This window comes from Dermacentor albipictus, unplaced genomic scaffold (genome assembly GCF_038994185.2).
Source record: "Dermacentor albipictus isolate Rhodes 1998 colony unplaced genomic scaffold, USDA_Dalb.pri_finalv2 scaffold_21, whole genome shotgun sequence".
NCBI classification, from domain to species: Eukaryota; Metazoa; Arthropoda; class Arachnida; order Ixodida; family Ixodidae; genus Dermacentor; species Dermacentor albipictus.
This window is the reverse complement of record NW_027225575.1, coordinates 5342205-5369987: the sequence shown is the minus strand read 5'-3', so window position 1 is coordinate 5369987 and position 27783 is coordinate 5342205. Positions and strand designations below refer to the sequence as shown.

General features: G+C 46.5%; 1 protein-coding gene and 1 long non-coding RNA gene across 2 annotated transcripts; both read left to right on the top strand.

Moving 5' to 3' along the window:
• The first annotated feature begins 1898 nt into the window (after nucleotides 1–1898).
• On the top strand, nucleotides 1899–18078 carry LOC139052293 (O-acyltransferase like protein-like). Its single transcript, XM_070529377.1, has 4 exons — nucleotides 1899–1964; nucleotides 9505–9694; nucleotides 12713–12855; nucleotides 17952–18078. The coding sequence occupies exons 2-4, from the start codon at nucleotides 9544–9546 to the stop codon at nucleotides 18066–18068; spliced, it is 411 nt and encodes a 136-aa protein (XP_070385478.1). The 5' UTR covers nucleotides 1899–1964; nucleotides 9505–9543; the 3' UTR covers nucleotides 18069–18078.
• Nucleotides 18079–24590: 6512 nt separating this feature from the next.
• Nucleotides 24591–26310, top strand: LOC135918726 (uncharacterized). Its single transcript, XR_010569742.1, has 2 exons — nucleotides 24591–24970; nucleotides 25354–26310. It is a non-coding gene; the product is annotated as an uncharacterized lncRNA (long non-coding RNA).
• The last annotated feature ends 1473 nt before the right edge of the window (nucleotides 26311–27783 follow it).

Here is a 27783-nt window from a genome sequence, read left to right as displayed (position 1 = left end):
GCGCTATCCACGCGTTGCCCTGTTTATGCTTTCTTTCTGAACAATGGAAGATGCAACGGGTGGAAATGCTTCGTCTGCAGCTGCTGCTAAACGAGCTGCCCGAGCAGAGGCTGGTTCGCCGCCTGGTTAGCTCAGATGGTAGAGTGGCTGCCCCGGAAAGGCGGTGGTCCCGGATTCGAGTCCCGGACCAGGACGAATTTTCCTTCAACTCTGAGGCTTTTCTTTCGAGGAACCCGTATGGGTTTCCTTTGTAGCAATCGCTACGAACTGGTGGATGTCTGATTTTCCCTTTATTAATTACTTCTCTCCACCTTGCGGGTTTCTGCAGAACTATTACGTCTATCTGCTAAAGTTAATAGATCATTTTCCGTGTGCAACTTTATCAAATGCTTTGGAAAAGTATAAGAATAAAACATCAATTCGTCCCGAAAGATCCAAAATATTAGAAAGGTCATGCACAACTGACACAAAGCGGCTAGCAGTTGAACGCCTTTTCTTAATCCATGTTGGCAATTTGATATTAAGTCACGTTTACAGAAGAAATCGTACAAAAACGAAAAAATAACATGCCCCAACTGTTTCCGATTGCAGCTTGTAATGGACACTGGTCGATAATAAGTCGTCGGTAAACAATCCCCTTTTCTAATGAACCGTAACTACGCGGACAATTCACCAATCATCACAAATGAAGCAAGTATAAAAAGATGAATTGAACAAGTCAGTCAAAAAGTCGGGTATCTGCACTGTGTAGCATCGCAAAAACACATTTGGAATGTCATCTGGCATAGGGATCTTTTAGTATTGAAACTCAATAGCATCGATATAACGCCTTCTTTAGAAACAACTCTGTTATGATCAGTAGACGAAGCTTTATCTTGCACTTCATATTGAAGCGTTTCAGTAAAAACAGTATGAACATATTTGTTCAATGCCTGTGCGATTTTATCTCTATCTATAACTAGCATTTATTGAGCACTATCGCCATTATTTCACGTTCTGACTTCCCTAGGTAGTACCACAACTTTTTTGTACCATTGTTAATAAAGTCGGGTGTAAGTTCTGTGAAGAACTTAATTATAGTTTGTTGCATTTTTGTTAACAGCTGATTGTTCAGTTCGGAATGCCGTGATAGGTTGGTTCGGCCCTTTCTTCTTAACCTTTTTATCTTACGTTTCGTTTGAATAATGCCTCTGCTGATGCAAGGCTTCTCACGTCTAACTTTGGATTTCCTGGTTCGAACAAACTTTTCAATGCAATAATGCACCGTATTTCGAAAAATATGCCACTAATTTTCTACGCTGCGTTCGTCAATGATCATATGCGGGTCTAGGTAATTATATATTGAGACGTCATCTGCACGTCTGTGCTCTTTAATTGCAGCTATGACTGGAGACATTTTCAAATTTTTCGCTTCATTCGTCCAACAAAAATATGATAGTTTATGGTAACTTATTCCTGTTCCTACACTAATTGACCTTGTAGTGAAAAGATGGCTAACAAAAGAAGACCAAGAATCGAATTACCACGTGTTGATTGTCGTACGAGCTACTCAAGATTCTGAGAGAATATCCAGCGCACTATCACAAGAAGTGCCCATAGTAAGGTTTGTCCCAGCGTGCAGAGGTCATATTGAAGTAACCTGTCCAAATCACATTTCTTTCGCGTGTTTCTCAAGAAGCATCGTGCAATTAGACAAGAAACGTTGACCTGCGTCAGGCGAGCGATAAACCGCACAGAAATAAGATGTAACTTCTTTTGTGAGAATCTTGAACATCAAACTTGCATGGTTGACGATCCGGTCGACGACTGTGACGTCAATATCTGCTTTCGTGATTACCGCGACACCGCCCCCACGAGAACTTCTTTCACGTATAAATATGTGATAACGCCGTGATATGATTTCGCCGTCGTCGACCAACTCTCCGAGCCATGTCTCAGTGACAACATACACGTGCGTATCATAGGTAAGCAGAATGTGTTCAAGTTTATGAACTTTGTTTAGTATGATTCTTGCATTGAAAGAAACATAGCCCAGCTGACGCGTCCTGGACTGCTATCTCTTAGAGAGTTTTTTTATCAGTTTTGGGCACTTCCTTTCAAGATGTATCGTCCCAAACGAAAGATTGGCCGCCAACTTTAAGTCTGTTTTTTACCAACGAAACCTTATTTCCAGCTTCTCTGTCTACCTCTGCAATTTGCCAAAACAACCTGCGCTTGTGAACTGCATCTACGCAATAGTCATTTTCAATGCGTACTCCCGTTCTGTCTAGCTCACTTGCATTCCTGAAAATTTCTTGCTTTTCTGTATAGTCCTGGAAATACAGGCTGACCGGACGAAATGACTTTTTCCACAACCGGCTCTGATACCGCTCATTATGCCAACAAAAGGGCAAGGTAATTAAGACAGAATTAATTCAGGCACTCGAACCCACGACGTTCAGTGGGAGTCGAACCCTCGAGCTTGTGTGGAAGTCGAACGCATGACCTTTGGCGTTAATGCGAAGTTAATTAAGACACATTTAATTAACACTGCGTTAAGGCACCCACGACCTTTAGTGTTAATTAGGGCGACGTTAATTATTGTACACTTAAGGTAACGTCAATTAAGGCACTCAAGCCCACGACCGTTGGTGGCAGAAAACAAGTAATAGGCAATAACGCATTCGATTGAGAATGTCAAATAATTTAATGAATGTCTATTGCGAGCAGGCCTTCAACCTCTTTGGCGTATGCTAAAGTGACAATTTTTTTACGTGCACGTACTATTGTGAGCAATATGAGTGGGAACACGCGAAGGCTTGGCAAATAGCCTCGAAACCGAGGTAGCGCGATGCGCAGATGGAGCGGTCGAAAACGGAGGGAAAGGGGGGGGGGCGCTCTTCCGCTAACTGTTCGCACTCCCGCCTCGCTTTGCTACGAATAGGCAGCTAGCTATGATAACGCGGTTACAGCACGCAGAACGTGGCAATGTGTTGCTTATAGTTGTGCGCAAAACACCTCTCTCTATATATATACGACACGCACGGAACGTCTGTCAGCGATACTGGCTTGATACTATAGCGCCTGTAATAGCGTTCACGCGCAGGAAAAAAGCAATGTTGCATTTCATACCTATTTTGCTGTGTCCTGCTTCTCGTGAACGGAGAGAGGTTGCACGCAGCAGTCGGTTGAAAAGCTTTTATTGGGCGCTTGCGACATCGAAACAAACTTCGAATGCACATAAGGAAAGTACCCCATTACATCAGCATTAGCTTGCCCTTTCGCGATTGGTGGGCTAATAAAGGGTCATGGCTGCGCCGGCTTCAATGACGGTTTCCATTCTTGCTGGCATATACCCGTAGAGAGCCTCCACGAAGGCTGTGTCAACTTGAAGATGTCGCCATTTCTCTTGTATAGGTTCCCACAGTTCATCAGCGGTCGTCAAGTCCAAGGAGAGCGCGAAAACGTTAGCCTTCATACTTGCCCAACCATACTCCATTATGTTCATGCTCACACCCTTCGCACACCACTCAAGGCGCATATCCCCTCGTTAATCTAAACGACGTGTCACGACCTCTGCTGTATGCACAGGAGACCACTTTTGTTGGAATAAATGGCACCCATCGTGGTGTGGACCATTCAATCATCTCGTGTTCCAGTAATGTGCAATACGCAGCCCTCGTAAATCTCCCAGACATTCTTAGAAGGGAACTTAGGCCGTCACGCGAAATAGCCGCCCACACGTTTGCTGATGTGCGTCTCTCGCGGCCACCTCCTTGATGTTTTGTGGACAGAAGGATGTGTTCTCCATGCGCCACACTCTTTTCTGCTGGTACCAGTGGCTCGTGGAAGTAGATTCGTCGGAGAAGATGACACACTTCCAATCCACCACCCTCCATTTACGGTGATTGACAGCGAACTTCAAGCGAGCAGTTTTGTTGGCAGCTGTGAGAGGCAGCTATGCGACTTCAGAGTGCAGCTTTTCTTAACCTTCGTCGTACCGTGCTGTCACATACATTTGTCAGGTCGAGAGTACTGCGCAGATCCTTCGCACTTTAATTGGCTTCTCATTGACTGCAGCAAACCTTTGTAGGTCTTGGTCCATCGACGTGGCGCGGGGTCGCCTCTTGAAGGACGTATTAAGAACGCCCCGCACATCTCCGTATGCTTGGACTATCCTGTTGACGGTCTTCAACTGGCAGCCTGTCGAGACAGCAATGTTGCGCTGCGTGTGACTTTTCTTTGACAATTCTACGACTTCTTCCCGCTTATACAAATGCACTGACGACATCGTTAGGCGCTGAAACACAGATGACTGCTTGGCACGGATAGCCGTGATCTACTTTATAAGCATATTCCACGGAAAAACAATACAGGTGTCTCAATGCTCAGCCAACACCGCCTAGATATACGCAAATCCTGTGTATCACGGCAGGCTACCTCACGGCCGATTCCTCAGTACGCACGCAGCCTGATGGGTCAGTTGATGTGGCTGCGCGCACTGATATGAACCCATATCATCGCTAGCAGCCGGTGACACGCAATTAGCTGCCGTTTCGTAGCAACGCTATATCCAGGCGGGAGTGCAAGCAGTTAGCGGAACCGCGGCGCCCTTTTCAGTCGAAACTTGCCGTTATCAGTATCAGCCGCGACTTTCACTTTCAAATTTTCACTTTCGAACAGCGGCCGCTGCGAATCGCCCACGTCGGGTTCGAGGCTGTTTGACACGTGTTCGCGCGTTCCCGCTCACATTGCTCCCGATAGTACATGGACGTTCTCTTCTTTCACGTCGACTTTGGTTGACACGCCTTTCTTACTTCTTTACCTGGAGTCCAGGTCGACTGATCCCGGAGATGTGAGGTCTGTGGTACAATGTTGTTAATATTCTAGTGCATTAGCGCTAATTGCACCCGTGCCGTTAAGTTCACCTACTCTGCAACTCATTCTCGCTTCTTATCTCGTTCAGACTTACATTTTGATACCATTTGCGACTTGCTATGACATTCCAAAGTAACTAAATTGCTCCTTTTGTTAAGCGATTGCATACTTAGATAGCGAGATAGATCCCAAATACGTCAAAGCCGCATGAAGTCAACAAAGAAGTCCTTCTCTTCAACAATTATTGCTGAAAGCACTCATTCTACGCTGCTGCAAATAGACCAATGGCAGCCCGAAATTGTGCAATAAGAAACTTGAATTTCGTAGTACAGAAGTGGAAAAACACCGTCTGGAGAGTGCTGTTCACGGGCCTTTTCAAGGATACGCACGGACAGCGCATTTTGCATCCACCAGAACAACTATATTGCCAAGCAGCATGTCACGCCAGAGCCGTAGTGGACTGAGTTGCCTCTCCGTCTAAAATTTACCGGCTAATGTTGTTTCCACAACGCTTTGCTTCCGATATTGACTAGATTAGATATTTCTAAAGCGCGTTCGTCTTGGACGCTGAAAATTCGAATACTCTATATACAGGCGACCTTGCTGTCAAGGTAAGAAATAAAAATGAATGAAAGAAGAAACAAACGAACCAGTGACCGAACCAATGGGAGTTAGGGAGAAAGGGGTAAATGGACTAAAGATTGAAGTAAGGAAAGTACTGAAAAGTGGAGCATTACTCGTGCCGGCAAGCGCAGCACAAACCACCGATGAACAACCACGGAGCGGCAGCTGCATCTTAACCTGATCAGCCTCTGTAACTTATCTATCATCCAAAGTATAGGACACTATAGCCCATAGTGACAGAATATACTTCATGGTTTACTGCCTCCTATGCTGTTTTTTTCTGTTCCTTGTGGGTTCAATGAGACGATTTAGATCATTGACATGTTGTTAACAGTCATACTGAGTTACGAAAAGTATTTTTTAAAGTGACATTAGTTACCGAATTAACTATAAGCAAGCATGTAAAATTTTGATATTCGTTTCAAGGAATCAATTCATTTCCAAAAATTGTAGAGTGCTCAGCAAGACCCGAACACCGCGCCGGTGGCGTGTGGAAAACAAATGCGATACTCTGAAAATTTTTTCCCGTGAATCTAGTGATGTGTTGCAACCATCGCCATCTATGTGTCGGCGGGAAAAACTCCACTGTGCCCAACGTCACTGTGCCCAAGGGTCGAGGCCTTGTTGTAATCCGGTTCTGGGGTTTGAATGTCTGACTAGGGCGCCGCACACAGGGTCGCTTGTCTACACTGTCGGAGGGCGTAAAACATGGTAGCTGGCCTGCGCTACCTCGGGTCGTCTCACTATGCTGACTAAGCGGACCCACGCCGTCGTCCGACTCTATCGCGAAGAGTTGTCTGTTGGTGAGAAGGTGAGGTCGGAAAGATGAAGGAAACGCAGTAGTTTGTTTTACATATTTAGAGCTCGCAAGATTTTCCATGGATGTATAAGAACACTCCATCTCGGAGCACTTTACGTCTGATCACTTTACACGTCGCATCACTTTACACGTCTGATCGCACATGTCCGATTAGACTACATGTCTGAGCACACATATATCTGAGCAAGCACACAGCGCCCAAGATCCGCTTTTTAAGCTCTCTTTTTTTCCTCAGTGACCAGACAAGGGGATCTAGTTACCTAAATCCGACCATTTCGTAGCCGTCCGCCCATGATCGCACCACCTTGCTGGACTCCGCCTCTGATGTTGCACCTTCGCTCGCACGCTAGAAGCTACCACGAGGAATCCGGAGTCGACGCTGTTCCACGAAAGTCGTCGGCGTTAACCCCTTGCATCAGTTAGTGGGCTCTTCGCGGCCGTCATCTTGTAGCGATTTGAGGAGGCTGGCCTTGGCGGTCGTGGCCGCTTCCACAGAATGCGGCGGTTGCTGTCACCTCGAAGAAAGTTTCTTTGTTAACCTATCAGTAGCAAGCCCCGGGTCCCGTCGTCATCTAGGCGGCCGCTGGTGGAGTCATCGCTTTGAGGGAAGCAAACTAAGAATGCCCTTGCCATTTTGACACGCAATGGCCCCTAAATATAGTAAATTTTGAACATTTAACTCTAACCCCTTCAGTCACGGCGTACACGTTTGTAGACGCGACTTATATTTGCCATTACTGTACAGTGGTTGCAAGGAATAGACAACGAACATTAAACTTTCGGTTAATTGAAGATTCTGCTTACGTAAAGTGCACCCATTTCACTTCTGAATGAAATATATCGCTTCAGACACCACTGTGGTGAAGGCACTACCGTCTTCGACGGGTTGTTTGGAGTGGGACGTTTCGGTAGTTATTGCGAAATATTTTTTCCTCCTTTTGTAATGCTGGCACCCAATAATTAACCTGTGCATGTAATTCGAGTGAGTGATTCAATATTTTTAATAATGAAGAAACGTAGCATGACTGACTGTATAATATATGAATATTTATTTACTATGTAATTATGATGGCCCGGTCTCTATAAAATGAACAGAATCATTCTCATCCCATGTTGACTTGGTTTCTGTGGAGTCTCCAGCATCTTGGCACAAAAGTATGTAAATTTCATACATTTATCGACAGTTGATCGTAATTCGTGACTTAAGGGGCTAATCTACGAAGGTGGAAAGATGTTTCTAAAGTCCTTTTTCGCAAATAAGATATCTTCGACAAGCAATGAGAATTCGAATTATTGTTTCATGTTCCCCGCAAAAGTTCGGTGAAGGAAGCAGACGAGCTCTGTGTAGGTAAAACTTTTAGAAATGGAATTCGACAGCGTATTCTGATGATTGCGACTTCAAGTTTTCGCGTTTGACAAAGTTATCACATTCCAAACAAAGTTCCAGTAATGCGAGAAGTGCTGAAAATCGGATGAGTTTTTCAAGATGAGGTGTAAACTTCAAGCAACACCATCTGTGTCCGAAATCTAGCCTCTATGATGAATGGTGATGCCGGTAGAATTTGAATAACCGGACTATTCAGGGACGCTTTCTCCAAAGAATCTGCAATTTCGTTCAGAAATAGACCCCTATGCCTTGTCACCCAAACCAATCTGATCAAAGCTAAATGAGGGGGCACTAATGATTTGAAAGCTCTCAAAACCTGCGAGTCACCAAAAGCAGTGAGGTAGAAACACAAAAACAGAAAATCCGTCAAGACCACCATGGAACGTGTTGATGTATTTAGTTAATGGAGGGCTAGCACTACAGCTACGCATTCTGATAGATAGTTAGTTACGAAGTCTGGGAGGCAAAGAGAAAACTACCATTCAAGAACAGGAGAAAATATTCCAAGTTCACATCCTTCTTCGCTTTAGGACGGGTTAGTGGCAATAATTGTCCTGATCGGTATAGCACCGAAAAATATCATCGAAGTGTACGTTAATCAAATTGGTGCTGCAACAAACAAGAGTCACCTCCTGAATTTAGACGTTTACCTAATCTGGGCGAGCGGGAATAAATATAAATTGAGGAGTGTGGAATCTGGGCCAGTACAAGCAAAAATAATAATAATAACTAATGATGATTCGAGACAAGATCTGTTCCTTTGCATATCTTATAGGCTTATTCATATAACCTTTAAAAAATTACCGACGATTACGTTACTTCCTAATGCGAAATTTGAGCGCAGCAAATAAGCTGTTTCACCTTTTCGATAGATTGAGGCAAAGAAATCGAGCAACACATTTATGCGCTATCACAGAATTTTTTTTTATTTTTCACACGTATTCCTTTAACAAAGACTCCACTAACAGTTCTTGACAGTCATGAAGGAAGCTTTGTGGTCGGAGAAATAGACTGATATATGTTCGACTTGGTACACCAATGCTTGATTCTCAAAGACGAGATCTATACAAGTGCCTCGCGAGGTTGTCACAGCCGTGGGACGCGTTACGAGCGAGAGGAACGGGATGTTCTCCCGCATAAGTGTTAGGAAATTGCTGTTTGTCTTTATGTCAACATTAAAGTCCCCCACTACTAACATCGGTGTGGATCGATGGACGGTTAATGCGAGTTGCAGGAAGTGCACGACGTCTTTCGTGAGTGCGGTAGTGGACTCACGAAAGCGGTATCAGTCGGTCGCTGCTAGCGCTGGGGGGATGAAAGGGGGGCGGAGCTGGTTACGAGGCCGACGACAACGCCGACGCGAAACCCAGGAACGGACGCCAAAGAGCCATTTGTGTAGCCAGCCCTCCTCCACAGTCTCTCCTCCTCCCTTCCATCATCCTCCCTCGCCCGGAGAGCCGACAGCGCGCATGCGCGGCGGCGGAGCAGATTCGTCGGCGAGCTGGTTACGAGGCCGACGACAACGCCGACGCGAAACCCAGGAACGGACGCCAAAGAGCTGCGCTCTAAAATGTTTGCACAGCTAACAATCGAAAACGCGTAACAAGAGAAGAGATCGTAGCTTTGAATCGTACAGGTTTATTTGATGTGCTATTTCTTTCTACGTACAGTTTATAGCTATTCGGTAGCAAAAATTTGAAGTACACAAGAAGGTAAAGTAGCCTGCTCTAATTATGCGGAAGCTCTGTATATACAATGGTAAACAGATTTCTAGAAATGGAATGCCATCGCTTCTAACGACTTGTCTTTGTTTCAGCGCTACGCGTGCGCAGGCTGGAGTGCGTGCGCCTTGCTCATGCTGGGCGTGCTTCTCGCCATGTGGCCGGTGCAGGCCAACGGAGGCCAGTTGCCCTTGTACGCCTCAGCTCTGTACAGCGCCTTCTCGCGCTCCATCTGGGCCGCGTGCATCGCCTGGATTTTAGTCTGCTGCCTCGAAGGCTACGGAGGTAAGGGGATACCAATGCGGTATCATGATCATCATCGGTTTGTTGGCAACTGCAGTACGTACAGACACCGGATAACTTATTTAGTTTTATTTATTTGCATTCCCTTCGCTATGGTCGCCTGACATTAAAGAAAAGAGGGGTTACAAAGCAACGTTATACAAGTGGAGGGAATTGCGGTATAATGGTCAAACAATAATAGGCCGTATATACAATGCTCGCACAGTGGCTCTCTCCGCTTCGCGTGCACTCGACCAAGGCATCGACACCCGACCTCGTTTATACTCAATGCTCCAGTTAATTTGTGCGCCCTATGCAATGGTTAGTCTCAATGCGCCTCTGTTTCCTCGAATCTCGGCGAGGTCGGCTGGTTTTAACGCCTTTGTGAACCGCCGGTGATCAACGTCGCACTGTGCCTATCCGGTAAAATGTGATTCTGCGCCTGTCGCCGTTATAGCATAGCGTATTTTTCAGAGTCGTGTGTCTTAACATCGAGCACCGCCACTGCCGATTGAACCGATGCCCTTTTGACCGCACGAACGGAGGCGTTAAGCACCTACATATTGTGGAAGTTTGACGCTTAGCTTTTTCTGCGCACAGACTCTTGAGAGTTCGTGGCGCTTGTGCATCTACTTCGGAGGCCACAGTATATAGGTGATCCTTCGGGGAAGAAAGACGAAGTTGTGTGAGTCGCGAAGACATTGTCATAGAGAGTGTAGTGGTATTTGTTTAAATTCGCCTTCGAAGCTTCTTGGGAGCTTCGACGTTGGGAGCTTCGATGCCAGCACAACAGCATTCACTAGCAGCTTCGCTGCTAATGAATGCTGTTGTGCTGGCATCGTAGTGGTCATCGTGTCGTCGTCATTGTAGCGCGCAGTTTAAGGGCTTGCTGACTCTAGGAGTTTGCACGAAGACCGCTGTGTTGGGGCGTAGTCGGGGAATGGCTGCTATCAAAAAGTAGATGTTTAGAGCGGGAGGAGGCGATGAAGCCTCTTGAATTTTTAGGAAGAATATGCAAACATGTATGCAAAATTTTAGCAAGAGTAATACAGATGCTACGTTGCAATATCGGCATTACACGCTTTCTGTTTCTTTGCCGAGCGGAATATCTGGCAAGGCGTCTCGTTGTAAACGTTGCAGCTCGTACACGTTTTTGAAGAATTGCATCATAGACACGTTAGCACATTCCGTGAGCTAGTTTCGTGTGTATTTTTCTTTTTAGTTTCGTCAACTTCACCGGCGGCTCATGTCCGCATAGCCATGCAGGCGCGGCCATTAGGCAGCAGTAAAAACCACCGCTGCTAACTACTCTTCTCGCGGATCGCATCGTGTGCGTTAAGCTATCCAGGCGTTTCTACATGAACCCGACAGATCTACGTCGGGTCGGCTTGTGGGGCTGTAGTCGGTCTGTAATCGACCCACCAAGTTTATGCAAACCCCATCGCGTCGCGCTGAGTGGACGTATGGTATAGCTGAGCAAGCCCGACTGCATGGCATAGGTTGACCGAACCCGGCCCATTTGCAGCGCGCATGTAAACGCGGATGGGTCGGACCAACCAGCGCTAAGACTTTCGCAGCACCTCTGAGATATCAACGTTCTTATGTGCCGACAGCGGGAATGGCCTCAGGAGTATGCAAAGATAAACACCGTGCAGTGAAACCTCATCCATGTAGCGATAAGAGCTATGAAATAATGTTGATGTCCTGTCTAGTCTTGACGCTGCGTGCATGCCGCCGTTGGTCGTGTCAACAAGCTCACGTCCGAGGCTCTGTCAGTCCGATATCTGACTCTGCCTGCTTGCGTCGCGTTGCTGTAAACGAAGGCTATGGCATCTAGCGCAAAGAGATGTGATGGTCTGCAGTAGCCTATAGCTTTGCTCTATCCCAGCCGCTCTCGCGCATGTTGGTAGCGCTGCGTGTGTAAAAGAGAGCTCCTGTTATGAGGTATTCGCCAATAATCGAGTGTAAGAAGCACAATTATAATGAAAATGTTGAACTGCGATGCCTTAATAATAATGTTAAGGCGAAAGCGTTAAGTGGATCGTTGTAATGGCTCATACCCGAAAAAAAGCGACGTCTAGTGCAGTGCTACAGAAGATATGATGCAAAAAATATCATCATCAGGAGTGGCTCATACCTCCGTAAGCAAGTAAAGACGCAATGGGTGAATATGAATGAAGAAACAAAAGAAAGAAAAAAAGGAACGAAAGAGAAAGAGAATGAACGAAACAACAAAGAAAGAATCAAAGAAAGAAAGAGAGAACGAAACAAATAATGAAAGAACCTTTAGGTAGTGCATTAGGCGCCCACAAGTCCAGCCGGTGGTCGACATGAGGAGGTCCACCTACAGCGCCATACGTTTACTTCACACTGCGGCTCGCTATGTCTTGCCAGATGTCTGACCCCTTCGATCGTATAACTTAATGCATTACCACGTTTGCAGCAGGCTTTCGTCTTCACGTGTTACAGGTGTGTAGCATGCTGCCGAATTATTATATACAGGCCATTACAAATTGTACGTAAACTGTAAAGAGATTTTGTTCTATGCGAACAGGCCCGTCACGATGTACAGACAACCACAGAATTTTTTTGAACACGAGATCTGAAGAAAGAAAAAAAAAACTGAATATCTTCGCAGCCTCACAGCGGAGCCTCACAGTGCAGCCGCACAACGCAGCCTATTGTATACGCATTTGCGGCCTCTACTAGTACGCGTGAACAACTTTGCGATCTTAGGTTTTACTGACTATATACTGTTACAGGCTGCTCGGAAATTGAACGTTTTCTAAGATCTCGTGGTCCGTAAACTTTTGTGTTTGACTGTACTATCGCATGCAGTACGTACTGCAACGTGGTAGCGCGTGGCAAAGCAGTCGCCCATTGTAGCTCATGCTGAGCGCTATAGTGCATGTGCGCCTTATCGACTTGCCGCATACTTTTCCGACCCGCTCTGTCTTTCACTTGCTAGCGTCGCATACGGCTGAGTCTGTAGCGCCGGCCTACATGGTGGTCGTCACGCAGGTCCGGTCAACGCCCTACTGTCGTGCAAGCCTCTGGTACCTCTCAGCCGGCTGACCTTTGCCGCCTATATCGTCCATATGGTGCCCATCATGCTTTTCATCGAGTCGCAGCAGCACAGTTTCGACTTCTCCGTTTACCTCGTGGTCAGTGAGGCAGCAGTGTGCTGCGCTAAATTTGGCGACGTTTGGAAGCACTGTGTATCGTGTACCGTAAGGGGTCACGTATGGCGATTTGTATTTAACAACAGTGGCCGCACAAAGGAACGCTCAGTCTGGAACCACCATTTTCTCGAGCAGACTTGTCTTTGCCAGGACCATGAACAGATGTTGAGCTGACGAATACAAGTCTCTTTGTCGAAGCGTTCGCGCTGCAGGCTGAGCCTTCCACATGCGGCCACTATATGTAACGCGTACATGTGTCAGCATCCTTACACATGGAACACGGGACACGTAATACGTGCGCAGCAGGCTGCTCTTATGGTGACTGCTTTCTTATTGACACTATAGGTGTAAAGTGAGGAAGTATCAACGGAGTATCGACCGATACAGTTGACACGTGTAGTGAAAGCAGTGTCACGCCGTTATGTTGGTTTGTTTCCGCTGCACTCATTCATCTGCTGTATTCATTAAAAATATACGAGGGCCAGTCAAATGTAAAGCTTAAGTTTGTTATAACATTTGAATATTTTTGCTATTCACGTGTAAGTTGGCAACGTTGTTGCTAACAAACTAAAAAATATTCGGTAGGCGGCAAAAGCATGCAGCCTAACGAATGTCGTCGCAGTCTAAAGCAAAGGTGGCTATCCCACGTGAGACATGCGCCGAATAAGAGCAACTCCAGTTATCAGGTTGTCAAGAAGGTTATTTGGTTATCAGTTATCGAGAAGTAAGACCTCTTGAAGTTTATCAAAGAAAGTAAAGCGTGGTAACCCATGTTTGCTATATAACAGTACGTGCACGAAAGGAGTAAGAAATTCTCAATTTGACTGACATTTGGAAAAGATGACTGTCACTGCCAATAACATTAGGTTGTGACGTCGGAGCACTGTTCTTCCTCATACTGTCCGTGCTGCAGCTGCGACCATTCAAGTCTTGCACTTTGAGTATGGCGCCCATTCTCCTCACTCATACTCTGCCACGAGTGATTGTCGCATGTTGGGACCACTTGACTGGTTGCGGATCCGAAGAAAATAACTTTCTTTAAGCGTGTATTGAGCGCGGGGTGAGCTATGTAGAAAAAATGATGCTAAATCGTGTTTCATGGCTTTGCTTTTGCGTAGCAATTGCTACAAATGGGTGGATGTCTCATTTTCCCTTAATTATTTACATCTCTCCAGCTTGCGGGTTTCCGCAGAACTATTACGGCTAAAATAGCTATTTAAGAATAATTTGAAGTTTTCATTTTACTTACCCTCGTATTTTACGTAGTTATATTTAGTGTACTGCGATGCTGTTATTGTTGTACTAGCGGGGCAGATCACTGTCTTTAAGCGCTTGCGCAGATCAATTATTAATTATAATAAAAGAAAGCATCTTATCACACAAGCAATAAACGCTTGAACTTTAATCGTATCGAAACCCGCGCGCTAGCCTTGAAATCGTATTTCTGTGCTCATTGGCACGCATATAATTGAAAACATGGCGCCCATCATAGTCCACGGTGAATAATTTACACGTTAAACCGTGTAGACCTTTTACATGATGCCGACAACCCTGTGTGCACATTGGGTTCCCGCCACCATCGTGAAGTATAGACACAGGGCAGGAGACGACTAGAAGTTTGTGGGTCCCCCGCGCTCAGCTACAGATTTTATTGAGTTTCTGTTTCATACACATAGCGTGTTCGCTGCCGTAACATAGCCCTACGAACGCAAGCTTGATTCCCCGCAAAGGGATAGGTTGGATAAATTGCTTGGCATGCTCCAGCGTCGTTTCAGCAGGCCAGCTTTATTTTATTTCGTTTACTTATACAAGTATCTGCAGCGCCACAATGGCATTATTCGTTGACGCCGGCGTGATGCAACGTGCAAAGTGAAAGCAGCGACAGACAAACGCCTTGGCTGCGCAACCTTTGTCGGGTCTTACGTCAATTGAGGTTCCGCCAGTGAAAACTACACAAAAAAAGATGGAAGCAAGCCAAGTACCCCGACATGCTGTACCATATGCACTGCTGTTGCTATCCCGCGTGGATATGGCACTAAGTGGCCTCGGAAACGCTACAGCATTTAGCCACACGATCGGGCGTCAGCTTGTCGCAGCCACCATTTCCAGGCATTCATGCTTGGCTGAAAAAACGTGACTGTTCTCTTCTGCACGGCTTGAGGCGAGTGATGCACCTCATTGCGACGATGTTGTAGCTCATTAATGTGAAAAACAGATGACTAAATACGTGTGCGCTGTGCGAATTCCTTTGACTGTATTGTGTGACCGGTGAATGAACGCTGCTCCCCATAACTACGAAATACGGACGACCTGTCGGCACAGTCACGAAGCGGTAGAGTGCGCACGTGCCGCAAGGTCGATTCAAATGGGTCGCGAAGCTTCAGGCGAAAAGCGGTCCAGAACCAATTGTGACCGACACCAGCAAAGGCGATTATTGGAGCAGTGATTGAAGCGCCACTAGGTGAGTTGCTAACGAACATTGTTAAAGAAAAAGTTTCTTTTGAAGCGCCACTCTTAGGCGCCCGTTCCTTTGTAGAGCGTCAGCGGGTCTCGGCGCACCTCGGCGTAACCGAGCGAACGAGCACACTGAAAGATGAAAGCGAACGCGGAGTGCAGTGGTCTGTGAAAGAGCGCGCGACTAGGAAAGCGGAGGTGGAGGCTACAGTTAAAGCATGAGGGGGAAAGTGGAGGACGAGCGAAAGGGAAACGGCCTGCGCATGCGCTGAGTTGCTGGCAGCCACGGCGTCCGCCGCTGCGTGGGCGAACTCATCTGCGCTTCCGAATGGGGGCCAAGGTGGCGTACACTGGGGAGGCTACGCCCGCTACGCCCATCCGCGGCGTCAGCTGCTGAGGTCAGTCCGCGGTACCAGCGTGGTGGTTATGGGAGGCGCGATCGAAACGCGACTATCTGAGGGAACGAAACATTGGGAAAGAAAAAAAAATCGTTTTTTTTTTATGTTTAAAGAAGACAAATTAATTGAAGGAAAACGACATTCCTAATCAGTCCTAAATGCGCGTGACGAGAAAAAACAGCTCTATTTTACTTTATCATTATCAATAAACACCTTTTCTGTGCCCACTATAAGAGACCTCGCTATCACTTGCAATTCAATGCAGCTCTTGAAGGGTGCAGAAAGACGCACTCGTACAGTTCACCTGTTACAATACTCCTCCCTCACACGTTTTGTTGTTTTGCTTGTCGACGTTTGTCTGAATTTGACGGCATGGGTAGTTTCACTGTTTCTTAACCTGTTCAGTCAAAAGTAGTGCGACCACCAGATAATTTTTACTTTAGCTGTTTGCATGCGACTGCGCTGTCCGACGGGCTTGGCGTCCGACGATGGGGCCAGCACTCTACACCCAAAGCTTTCGTTGGTCTGCAAGGAAAGTATGTTATGTGCAGGGGTACGATTTCCACACCCGTACGGCTAACCATTTACTGCATCGCTTTCCGCGCCGAAAGCTCGAAACGTCCACCAGGTAGAATGGCGGCGTATTTGAATATACAGCTGTAATGGCAGGACACGAAAAATAGAATTCGCCCCTCTGACGTCCATATTGACGTCGCTTCTTTGTTAACGGATATGGTGTCACATTATATTTTGTTCTGCCGCAAGTGCTCCATTGTCACACAGATTGCGCAAAGCGCCATGAACCACTGATGAACCGCCACGTATTGAACGTGTGGGCTTCTATGGAAGCTTCGCTGCCAGGGGCGCTATAACGTAAAGCTATACCAAACTTTTCTATTCCAATTCTGCAATCAGCCCTCCGCGATTGGTCAAAAACGTTTTTGGACCACACCCCCTTCGCCTGTCTCTCACGCGGCGTAACGAAAACCGCATAGCTCCCTGTCTGATATGACGTGTACCAATTGATTATGCAGGATTGGACTGAACAAAAGAAAAATAGTTATTTCTCATTCGACCCCTTTTTGTCATTAAGCCTCGGCTATTGGTCAAAAGCTTTCGTGCTGCAGCCACTTCACCCGCCTGTCATGCGATGTCACAAAAGCGCGAAAACTCATTGCGTCAAAGTGACGTACACGTGTTAAAGATGCATTAATATGCTGAAGAAAACTGAATTTACTTCTGAATAGCCGCAGGCTACCCCGTTCTGAAAGGAATAAAAGATGACTGCCGCCAATCGCTAAGGCACTGGCTACTCGGACCTACCGGAGAGCTTGGGCGTACAATAAAGCTTTCCGCGTGGCAGTGTAACGTTTTCGAGCACTTTCGGCGCGTTTACGACCTCGCTCTGCCAACTGTTCTTTGCTGAGGACCCGTTTTAGCGGCATTATTAACATTCCGTTATATGCCGCCATGATTTTCGGCTAGCCACCCGCAAGCTAAGTAAGGGAAAGCGGACCAATCGCAGACACCGGCAACACCCTCTTCGTCCGGTTATCGATTTTCAGTGCACTGGCTCTGCCCTATCGAATCCCTCTCCACTTGAGCGTACTCTTCGCCTCTTGTCAGCCAATTATATAGGACAAGCCGCTCAGTGCAGGCAATGTTATTCGTTTTTAAAGCAAACGAAAGCGACCTCCTATAAACGAGCGTTTGATATGGTCTGTTCAGACAAACCTGCGGGTCACCGCCCGATAGTTGCGTCGGCAGTCACGCAAATGTGACGTCAGGAGATTGGAATAAAAACATATTGGAATAGTTTTACGTTATATGGCCCCAGGCATATTTACCTCGGGTGACGTCCGCGTGCTGAACGCCGTATTGAATTTTTCGCACTTACGTATACCTGACGTCCGAAACTGCACGCGTTTACACATTGCTTGCATAGCGGCACGCAGCTGTAGGTCGGAAAACTTCCGTGAAGGAACGCTGGAGAAACAGCACAAAACATACATGAAACAGGTGAAGCCGGCTGACCGGCCTGCATAGAACCTGTCCGTGTCTATCTCTCACAATGGTGGCCGAAAACCAGCTTCGCTTGACTGCAGCACAGGATCGTGGATTGTTACGCAAGTTGCATATAATTCAGTCAGGGGCCATTTTTTCAATGACATTTCTTTCTAGGATACCACGCAATCGTAAAAATTGGTGTATTTCAACTATTTTCAGTACGCCTTCTACCTTGGAAACCTGGCTCTCACTTACCTTCTGGCCCTGGTCGTGTGCCTGCTGTTTGAAGCACCTATTTTCAGCATCGAGAAAATCCTGCTGGCTGGAAGGATGTGAAGCGATAGAACTGTCTCACTGCAGTTCACTGCTGCTTTTTTTTTTCTTGCAGTGGGGGGAAGGGGAGGGGGGGCGAGAGAAGTGTGTGACACTTGCGTCGACGCACGTCTCGGCGACCCTTTGGTGTCAACTGCAGTCACTAGAAAATTATCGTCCGCACGTGTGTCTTAGACATAATGTGTTCCAGGCTGTTTGTGAAGGGCTGAGATATCCCTGCAGAGAACCGTAGCGCAGTGCCCCTGGTCGCACAAAATGCAGTCGGACTTATCGAAAAGTATCAACCGATATGGGATGATATACAAGCGCACGAAACAAACACCGCCATTTCCTTTTTTTGCTCAATGTGTCTGCTGTCTGCTGCTTCAGCGTTTGCGCCCGCTGGCATTGTTCGAAAGAAATAGTACTAAAGTATCCTTGGATGTTGAAAGTTTATTTATTCACTATAACACTGCCGGGAGGGGCGCGTGTGTCAGAACGAAACGCTTCAAAATGTATATAGCTCAGAAGCCTTCTAGGCCCGCCAAAATAAATGCGCCAAATGGCAGTACAGCACCAATTGTTTCAGTACTCACATTCCTAGTAGAAAATAAAGCATGAGGTAGCCACTTTTGTTTTTCTACATCACAAAAGGAAGTCATAAAACGGCACCGTATATACAAAGACGAAAATAAATAACGCGACAGTTCTTATACTGGCAAGAAAGAGAAATAATTGCCTCACTCGACGTTAACTGTTGCTGATTGTTGTAGCTAATAGACAATTAATATTGTTACGTGTAGAAAGACACAGACGGAAGAGGCTATTTACAGGCTATTTACACTGGACTGGAGCCAGAGAGCCAGGCCGACATTCGCTCGCGCCGATAATATCGTAATAATATCGTAATAATATAAAACTACTGAGTTCTATTGCTAGTACTAAGGAAATATTAGTATACAGCATCATGTTTCGAACACAAGAAGTTATACTAATATCTCGAGAAACTCTGAAGTTCCTAAGGGGCATTGTGAAATGTTTCCATTGTATTTCTGGTCGTTATTCAATGTTGCAGGGACAATAAACTGCCCTTTGTTCCTTGTAGTCGGCGCTACGAGAGGAACTACTCACTCTTCTGTAATGCGTTTTGCAACACATTTCTCTTTAGATTTCAACTTTACGATTATTTCAAGAAAATCACAGATGTAGTGCGCTCAAAATAAAATATAGTAAAGCAAACAATACTTCTCAGTAATATCTACGGGGTGTTCAAGGTTAAGCTTTATTTTTTTTTTAAATTAGGTATGGAGACGCACGAAGGCCACCTTTGCAGATAAGTTATGTCGCCAGGGGGACACAAAGTGAGATGATAATTATCACTGGCAATTCAATTTTAATGAACAGCCGTCAGGGGAAGGGGGACAGTTACCATCTTTGCCAATGCCTCCGTCCCGTTGTCAGCCTAAACGCCGCACTCAACAGCCACGTCACATCAGGGAGGAGCTTTGCGCCGATCCTCACTGTCTTGCATGCGAACGACAATTAAAATTTAGGGAGTCCGATTTTTCGGACTCCCTAGCGGCCGCTAAAACGTCCGAAAAAATGAATGCATGTCTTTTACAGCCCTGAAGGGTTCAAATCGCCACAGGCACGTCCGAAAAAGCTCTGAAGGCCTCCCAGTACACTTATTAGGCATATCGGTAGTTGTAGTGTGACGGGAGACGGCGGGTGCACGCGTGTATAATAAAGGAATACATACCGTGTCCCGTGACAGTTGCCCCTTCCCACACTTTTTATGCTTCACAGCCTAACAGTGCTGTAATGAGGCGAAGCTGACTTTCGGAAACCAGCATTATGCCACGCGCCGGGCTTTCCGAACTTTGAAGCCACTGACGATGACCACAAAGGCGGTATCGGTGCCATTGCTGACAGCGCCGAATTCTTTCAATGAAAAACATGGCACAGAACGACAAGAAGCTTAATGCCGAACCTCGAAGCAGCTAGGCCTAGCATTGCCGCGGTAGTGTCTACGGCTGCAGGCGGATCTGCATGTGAGTGTGCCTGATCGAGGCGGCGAGGTTATCAAAATGACGGCGGTGGTGGTTTTGATTAATGCCATTTCGGACCTGCGGCCACGGCAAAAAGTCTGGAAAATCGGACTGCGAAGGGTTCTTGTCTCCGAAATTTCAGACGTTCTTATACATTGACCCTATGGGGTATGCAGTTGTGCCGCGAAGCCGTCCAAATTATCTGGCGTTCGGAAAGTCAATCATTAACTGTACTCTGGCAACTCCTCCAGCCGACGCGGCGTCAAAGAACATTCGTTACGATTCCTCTCTGTTGCTCGAGCGAGCATTACCATGACTTTCGTTCCCTTTCAATAAAATTAGAGCTAATTTTCCCCTATACAAGCACAAATTCCCTGAGTTTTCCCCGAGTTTTCCAGACTACTCAAAATCCCTCAGAATTCCCGGTTTTCCCGGTTTTCCCGATTGGTAGACACCCAGAACATACATACTTACTGCAGTCAATAAAAAGTTAATTATTCAATTTTAGTTGCTTAGGCTGCTGACAGCGGTAATTATCATCTCCCTGTGTGTCCCCCTGGCCACATAACTTATTTTCACACGCCTTCGCGTGCCTCCCAGTGGCTAATTTTAAGAAAATCACAAAGCTTAATTTCGAACACCTGGTATATTTGAAGAACGTTGCATTGAGGGAATAAAGTATGTATGTGTGCAGTGTAAGTAGCGCTAGCAATAGGTCTAATTTGTTCCTTCTAGAAGGTTAAGGATGGGTGCAACGCGTCTTACTTATTCAGATATTTATTTATTGTTCCCTCAGATCATTAAATCGTTGTAGAGGACAGGAGCAACGAACCAACTCAGACTTGGCCAATCGAACTTTTAAATCTTATAGAAAACATAACAGCCGCGTCGCCTAAACACGAGGGTTCGAGACACGCATGCTGAAAGTTGGGAGGGGAGAGAGCGAGAAAACTTATTACACGCAAGGGTATCGGGGCAGCATCGCACCGGTTCCCGCACGGCCTCAATGCGTTGAAACGAGACGAAGGGGAGAAGCGAGCGAGTGGCGCGCCACCTATCCGGGCAGCGCCGTACATTGCGAGGAAGGGGTCTTCTGTGTTTGCCGCAAGATGGCTCTGTGTGTGCGCCAAGCGCAGAAAAAAATGTAGCGGAAACGTACTTCGCTACTCGTTTACCTGAGACTTCTGCAATTTTCATGCTCATAATTACCGATATACACCGCAGTATAACTTTCTACGGCACGTTTCTAAGGCAACACCGCATTCACTAGAGGCGCTTTTGTCTCGCTTTGAACCATCGAACTGTGTGATAGTGTCTCCGTTTCACACTCCGGAGACCCTGGTTTGATTCCCATTTGCCCATCTTGCAAGTTCTTTTTATTTATGAATTGCCTTCTGGGATTTCTCGCCGAGCTCCCCCCCCCCTTAATGCCATCGAGTTAAAACATTGATTCACAGTGGAGGAAAAGAACTAGGAAGCTTTACCAGCAAATATGCGGCTGTAGGGTGGGCAACACAGCAACAAAGAACGTCAAGCTGGGAAAGTCAGAGAGGCTGAAATAATCTAATGAGTGGCAGCAATGGAAAAGAAACCTGCCATGAGTAACTACTCAAGAGGAAAAAGCGAAGTCGGGAAAGAAACAATTTGTGATAACTCAAAGGGAAGCTCATTACTTTTCGAAGCAAGATCGGGATGCCTTAGAACACGCACCTATAAGCGGAGATATAAGAAGGAAGAAAAATCATGTGCTTGCTGCGGTTAAGCTAGGGAAACTATGGAGCATGTTTTATTAGAATGGTGAAGACGTCTACCCAGTGGTCGATTTAGGCACCACTGGCCTCCTTAAAGCCCTTGGGTTCAGCGAGAGCTGTGGAAAAGTAAACATGTTCGCAATAGGGAGTAGTAAGAGGCGATTGGTGGAAGTAGGGAAACGACAAAAAAAACGGGGACGTAGAAAAGCACAGTTCGCAATAGGGGATCAGAAAATTTGGTTGTTTTAGTTCATAGTGTTTTTTTTTATTGTTTAACCTAGGTAGGACATTAGGCAGTATAATAGCAAGAGCTTGGTGGAGCAACCCACCACCCCGTTCCAAAGGGGACGCTCATATCATCCATCCATCCTTCCATATATGGATAGTTAGTGATAAGCCTCAAGAGGAAGCTTTAGCTCGGGGGGCTCCTATCTAAATGCATGCAAAAGGAGAACTCGTTTTTCTCGGCAACCACTCCACCAAATTCGAAGATGCTTGTTGCATTTAAAAGAAAAGCGTAAAATCTAGCATCTGTTTGTTTCGAATTTTCAATTTAGGATGTCAATATTGAAAAAAATTAGCAAAAATCGAAAATTTTCAAAAAACGAAGCTATCAAGTATACAACTCTGTAACTCAGCAACGAAAATTTTTAATACAATTATGTGAATTTCATCTAATAGTGCATCTAAAGCAGACAAAATTGATATGTTACCCCCCCCCCCCCACATGAATCTAAAAAAATCTAGTAATATGGAAATATAGCTTTTGCAGAACCCTTGTGCACATCGTAACAAATTCACATAAGATATCAATTGACATGTCAAATTTGTCCGCTTTAAATAATCTAATGGATGCCGTTAATGCAGAGCTATTAGAGACTTTTAGCTTGTACTCTATTCCGGTAAACGGGAGCGGTTCGGGCGGATTACCGGATGGTCGGGGCGTAAACGTGAGCGGTGAAGCCGCCTGGTGTTGTAGAGCTCAACCAGACAAACGCATAGCTAAAACTGCAGTAACTCACCATATCCTGCTTCGCCACTCGTGCAAATTTTTGGCAGCGGCGTAATTGTGAACACGATTACGCCACTGTCGAAAATTTACGCCAGCAGCTACGCAGAATACAGTAATTAGCTCTGTGTTTGTGTGGTTGAGCTTTGCGCCACCAGCTGGCGCCACCAATCTGGCCGCTCACCTTGACGCCCCCGCTAAACCGGAAAACCGCCCGCGCTTGCCCGAATACCGGACGCGCTAAAGGTCTCTATTAGTTGGCAGCAAACTTCGTGCTACTGTATTTTTCAAACTTCTGAATTTTTGAAAAACGTTTTAACGGAATTCAGGCCCTAAATGGAAATTCCGCTTCCAGCAGTCACTAGAATTTAACTTTCTCTCTCAAATGCAACAAATTTCATTAAAATCGGCCCAGGGGTTGTCTCAGAAAAACGTTTTTGCATTTTACATGTATTTGAATAGGCCGCGTCGTAGTTGGGCCCGAGCTAAAGCTTCCTCTTAATGACTTTGTAGGCGGTCGACATACGAGGTGCAGTGGAACCAGCGTTCAGGGGGCGCGGTCTGTGCACACGGTCCGTGCACACGGAAGGCGCTGCCGAAACCGGTTTCTGCATCACCACTTATGTTTGTTCTTATGAGTGGTGAAGCCAACGTCCCTGTATTTGCATGCTTTCTTTCTTTGCTAAATAGAGTAATGTATTCCTCCTCGCAGCCAGTGTATTTTCCCGGACAACTTTCTTTGACTATGACACGGAATTGTCCGCACATGCGTTCTGACAAAAATAAAGTCTTTCCATCCATCCATCCATCTGTGACTATGAAGGGAAAGCTACGGGCGCGTGGCTGCTGTACATGTGTTACCGCGCCAAGTAGTCCGGCAGCGCTTGACAGTGCTTTTGGTTGCTCGGAAGAGTCGCTGAATCGACGCAACTTCCATGTGCGACGGTTTCGCGTTGGTCCCGACGCGGAAGGTAAAAGCCGCAATATAAGTAAACCTTTACACTCAGTGGTGTTTTCTGTCTCATTTAACTGTTGCTAATAGAGTGTTGGTTTTCTCTTCCACAGCCTAAACTCACATGGATTAAAACGCGGGTCTCTTTTCAGAAGCGCACTCATTTGTGCGCGCTTTGCCTCCATAGCTTCCCCTTCATAGCCACAGAAAGTTGTCCGCGAGTATAGTCCGCTATGTTCTTCCCAATTCGCGTACACAACCTCTGGTCATCCGCGGTCGTTTCTACATCACGATAGATAACACCAAGAACAAAATTATACCGATAACCCCGAAATAAGTGTAGTATTGGGCCACCGAGACGCTGAACCAAATTTTGTGCTTCAGGTGGGCAGCCAAGTGCACGGTTAGTGTCATATCTCGCGGCATCATTTTCGACCATCTGTTTGTAACCCGTCCTTGGGCTGACCACGCACTTCGTGTCAACAGCGTCGTGCCGCGTTTGAAAGAACACGGCGGAGGGAAACAGCTTCCAGCTACAAATGTAGCATGCAAGAATGTGTCGGTGGCGCTTCAAAAGTTTTTTGCTACTTCGTTCACCCTTAAAAAAGGTTGCGCCCTTTGGGGCGTATCTTATCCCACCACGATAATTGGCATCTACCTTGCTTGCGTTCGCTTTCTTGAAAACTCTGCGCTCGCTGCCTTCTTGTCGAGAATGCTATGTCACGCTCATAACGCGCATGCCGTTCGTGACCTAGAAGTATCGGGAGTGCAGTGTTAAGGAAATGCCCGCAAATAGATGACGATTAACGTTGTGGGACAAGATAAGCCCCAAGGAGAGCAAACTTTTTAAAGTCTTCAGTGAAGCAAAGATTGCTAACTGGCTGTGACAGATGGCGCGTTGAGAGAAAGGGAGTGAAGCTTTCTATCCTAAAGTTATCTTGCCTGCGTACTGCCAGCCCTGCGTACTTCAGAACAGTTTTGGGCGCATAGGCACTGTTGAAACGCGGACGACGGTTGCGTCGCCGAGTTTGCCGCTTTCGCCACACTGAAGCACTTTGCCGACGACTGGTAATTCCACGCTGCACACCATCGAAGCTACGACGACGATGTTCTATGCCGAGGCACTGCCAGTTAATGGGGGCCAGGCCATCGACTGCGACGTTCCCGTAAGTTACCTCTGGATAATATCTTTTGGCAATAGCCTCCGGTTTGCCGATTAAAGTACCGCTGGGAAAGCTCAACAAAGAGACCGGGCCTCTGCTGGCGGGGCACAAGTCTATTCAGGTTCGTGAAATCGAGTATGACAGCTGCACCGTTCCCAAAAGTTCCCAATAGAAGATAGCTAACAAAATCCGAGTAAGACTTAAAGTGACCTACTACACGGCTGGCTTGGTGAAATCAGACACGTTCCTTGTGTGAACGAGCCCACCTTAACTGCAGATGTCAAGCAGAAGTTGGTCGTGAATGCGTCGCGAAATGCCATATTTCGCCGGATTCAGCAATAAAGCGCGATGACTTCTGGTATAACAGTGCTCTTGTGTCCTTCCAGATCACCCAGGTGTCGTCCGGCAGAACGTCAACGCCAAGTGCGACTCAACAAACACCCTCTACGCGGAAAATGGTGCAATGCAATCGCGACAGGCAGGACTGCTGGAATCAGCGACAGTTTGCGTTCAGCCCAGAGTTTCTTGCGAAATTGGACACTCCAGAATGGTGCGGCTGCACGATAGAGAACTGGGCATCTTTCATCGCAGGCGAAACGCGACCCAGGATCCGAAATGAGCTCTTCTCTTACAATTACGTGCTCATTCCGGAGATGAGACGTTATGAAGAAATAAGTGTTATTTACTTCAATCTTTATGCGTACAAAAGCTTTTCAAGAGATCCGCACGAGTTACCGTCAGAGAAGAAGTTGGAACTGCGATTTCTGCACACCACTGATAAGGCAAGGGACATGTTAGCGTGTGAGGACATTTGTTGGGAGAAATTACATCCTACAATTGAAATTGATGGTGAGAAAGTGTACTTCGTGGGGTCCATCAAGCATTACGTGAGCCCTGGTGCATTGGAAACAGGCGGCTTCGTCGCCGATGACAAGCTAAGCCTGCTATTCAAAGCGACACCTTAGCCGGTGATTTCAGATGCGAGAGTGACTTGGCGAAACATTCTCTGGTTATGGTCGCCCACGTCATTATAAAACCTTTTTTGTAAGCGAGTTGATTATATGTCGGTATATTTATTTTTTCAGCGCGGGTGGTGGTCGACACTCGGGTTTTCATTGATTTCGTTTGAATAGTGACTGCAGCTTTCTGCGGAAAGAAATCGGCATGTGCAGCTAAACCACTGATGCATGCAAGACGGCCAGCGTTTGCTGCAGCAGCGATGTGGGCCACGATGCACCGATTGTCTCATCCTATTTTGTGCAGGGGTAATATAATTATATTGGCAAGCAAATTGGATGTGAACAAGTGAAATAAGTAATAAAGAGTGCATATTTTTAAACCATTCCTGCTTGAATTCTGCTGGCACATTGTTCGCACACCCCAATCCTCCTCCCTCTTTTTTTTTTAATAATCTTTATTGCATCCATTTTCTTCAATTACGTATCCAGCCCGCATAAGCAACAGTGCTACCCACCGTGGTTGCTCAGTGGCTATGGTGTTGGGCTGCTGAGCTGAGGTCGCGGGATCGAATCCCGGCCACGGCGGCCGTATTTCGACGGAGACAATGCGAAAACACCCTTGTGCAGTCGCGATCAATTTGAAGGTGATCGCGCGAGCATCGACCGGCGGGCCTTCCAAGCAGCATAGCGGCCGATTTCGGAACTGCGAACATAGATTCGCTGCCTTCTTCCCCTTTTATGCTCTTCCAGGCTGCAACCGTCAGCCCCAAGACTAACTCGCAACATTTTTGTTTGTTTCCGTTTCATGGTAATGATATGTGTACGTCTAACAATGCATATCTTGGCTAACAATAACGCCTCTGTGCAAAAGCTGATAAGGTAATCGAAATGAATTCGCAGGTTGTCTCGTGAAGGGTGACGGGGGTGACAGCTGCTCAGGGAACAGCAAAAGAGAGAAAGGGGAGCTATCTGCTGCTTCCCTCTCGACTGACGGCGATGACGTAATGTGGCGCTGCTCCTAGTTTCGGTCGCCGCTCGAGCGATCACCTTCAAGTTGATCGCGACTGTACCTAGATTTAGGTGCACGTTAAGGAACCCCAGGTGGTCGAAATTTCCGGAGTCCTCCACTACGGCGTGCCTCATAATCAGAAAGGGGTTTTGGCACGTTAAGCCCCATAATTAATTTTTTTTAAGCAACAGTGCTTCCTTGTTGCTCTCTTCTTTCCGTCTCCTTCCATCTGTGGAAGGCAGCGTGCCGGAAGGGGCTGTGCTTGACTTCGTTCATTTTTTTTCTCTATATCCCTTACAGCTTGCGATAATGGTGAGACAAACACATATATATCGAAACTTCTCACACTGCAATCTCTGCAATACACCGCGTCAATCCACCACATTGGCACTCTGGACGTGGTGTTCTACGCGTGGGCACAAGTTAACTGCTTTTAATTCCCGACCATTCGAGATGAGCTGAAGCCATGAACAGCTGCAGCCCGTATTTAACATTCAATTCATCATCTATTATTACCACGCGTCGTGGCAAATGGCCGGTGCCAGCGGCTCAGCGCCGTCCGAGGTCCGAGCGTCGTTCCAAACAATGACTAATGCTACTGTTAACATGAACTCAAATTGTAGCAATTTTGGTAACTATACACCAATGCCACCCTTTCGCTCCCAAATTCACGTGCATTTGTAAGAGCGGTATCATTGAGACTCCGAAAAGTAGGCTTTGGTCTACTGCGTGCTTAAATGCTGGTTACAGAGCGATTACATGCAGCACTACGATGTACCTTTTCTACTCGTGTAAGAGCCGCACTTCCTTTCTGTTCTTGCAATCTTGACAGTGTGCGGCCCATGCTC

Bases quoted from the DNA above. Each gene is read 5' to 3' on its own strand.
- LOC139052293 (XM_070529377.1), top strand. From the start codon at position 9,544: ATGCTGGGCGTGCTTCTCGCCATGTGGCCGGTGCAGGCCAACGGAGGC. The intron at 9,695-12,712 runs GTAAGGGGATAC...GTCGTCACGCAG, and splicing joins CTGCCTCGAAGGCTACGGAG to GTCCGGTCAACGCCCTACTG. The intron at 12,856-17,951 runs GTCAGTGAGGCA...AACTATTTTCAG, and splicing joins ACTTCTCCGTTTACCTCGTG to TACGCCTTCTACCTTGGAAA.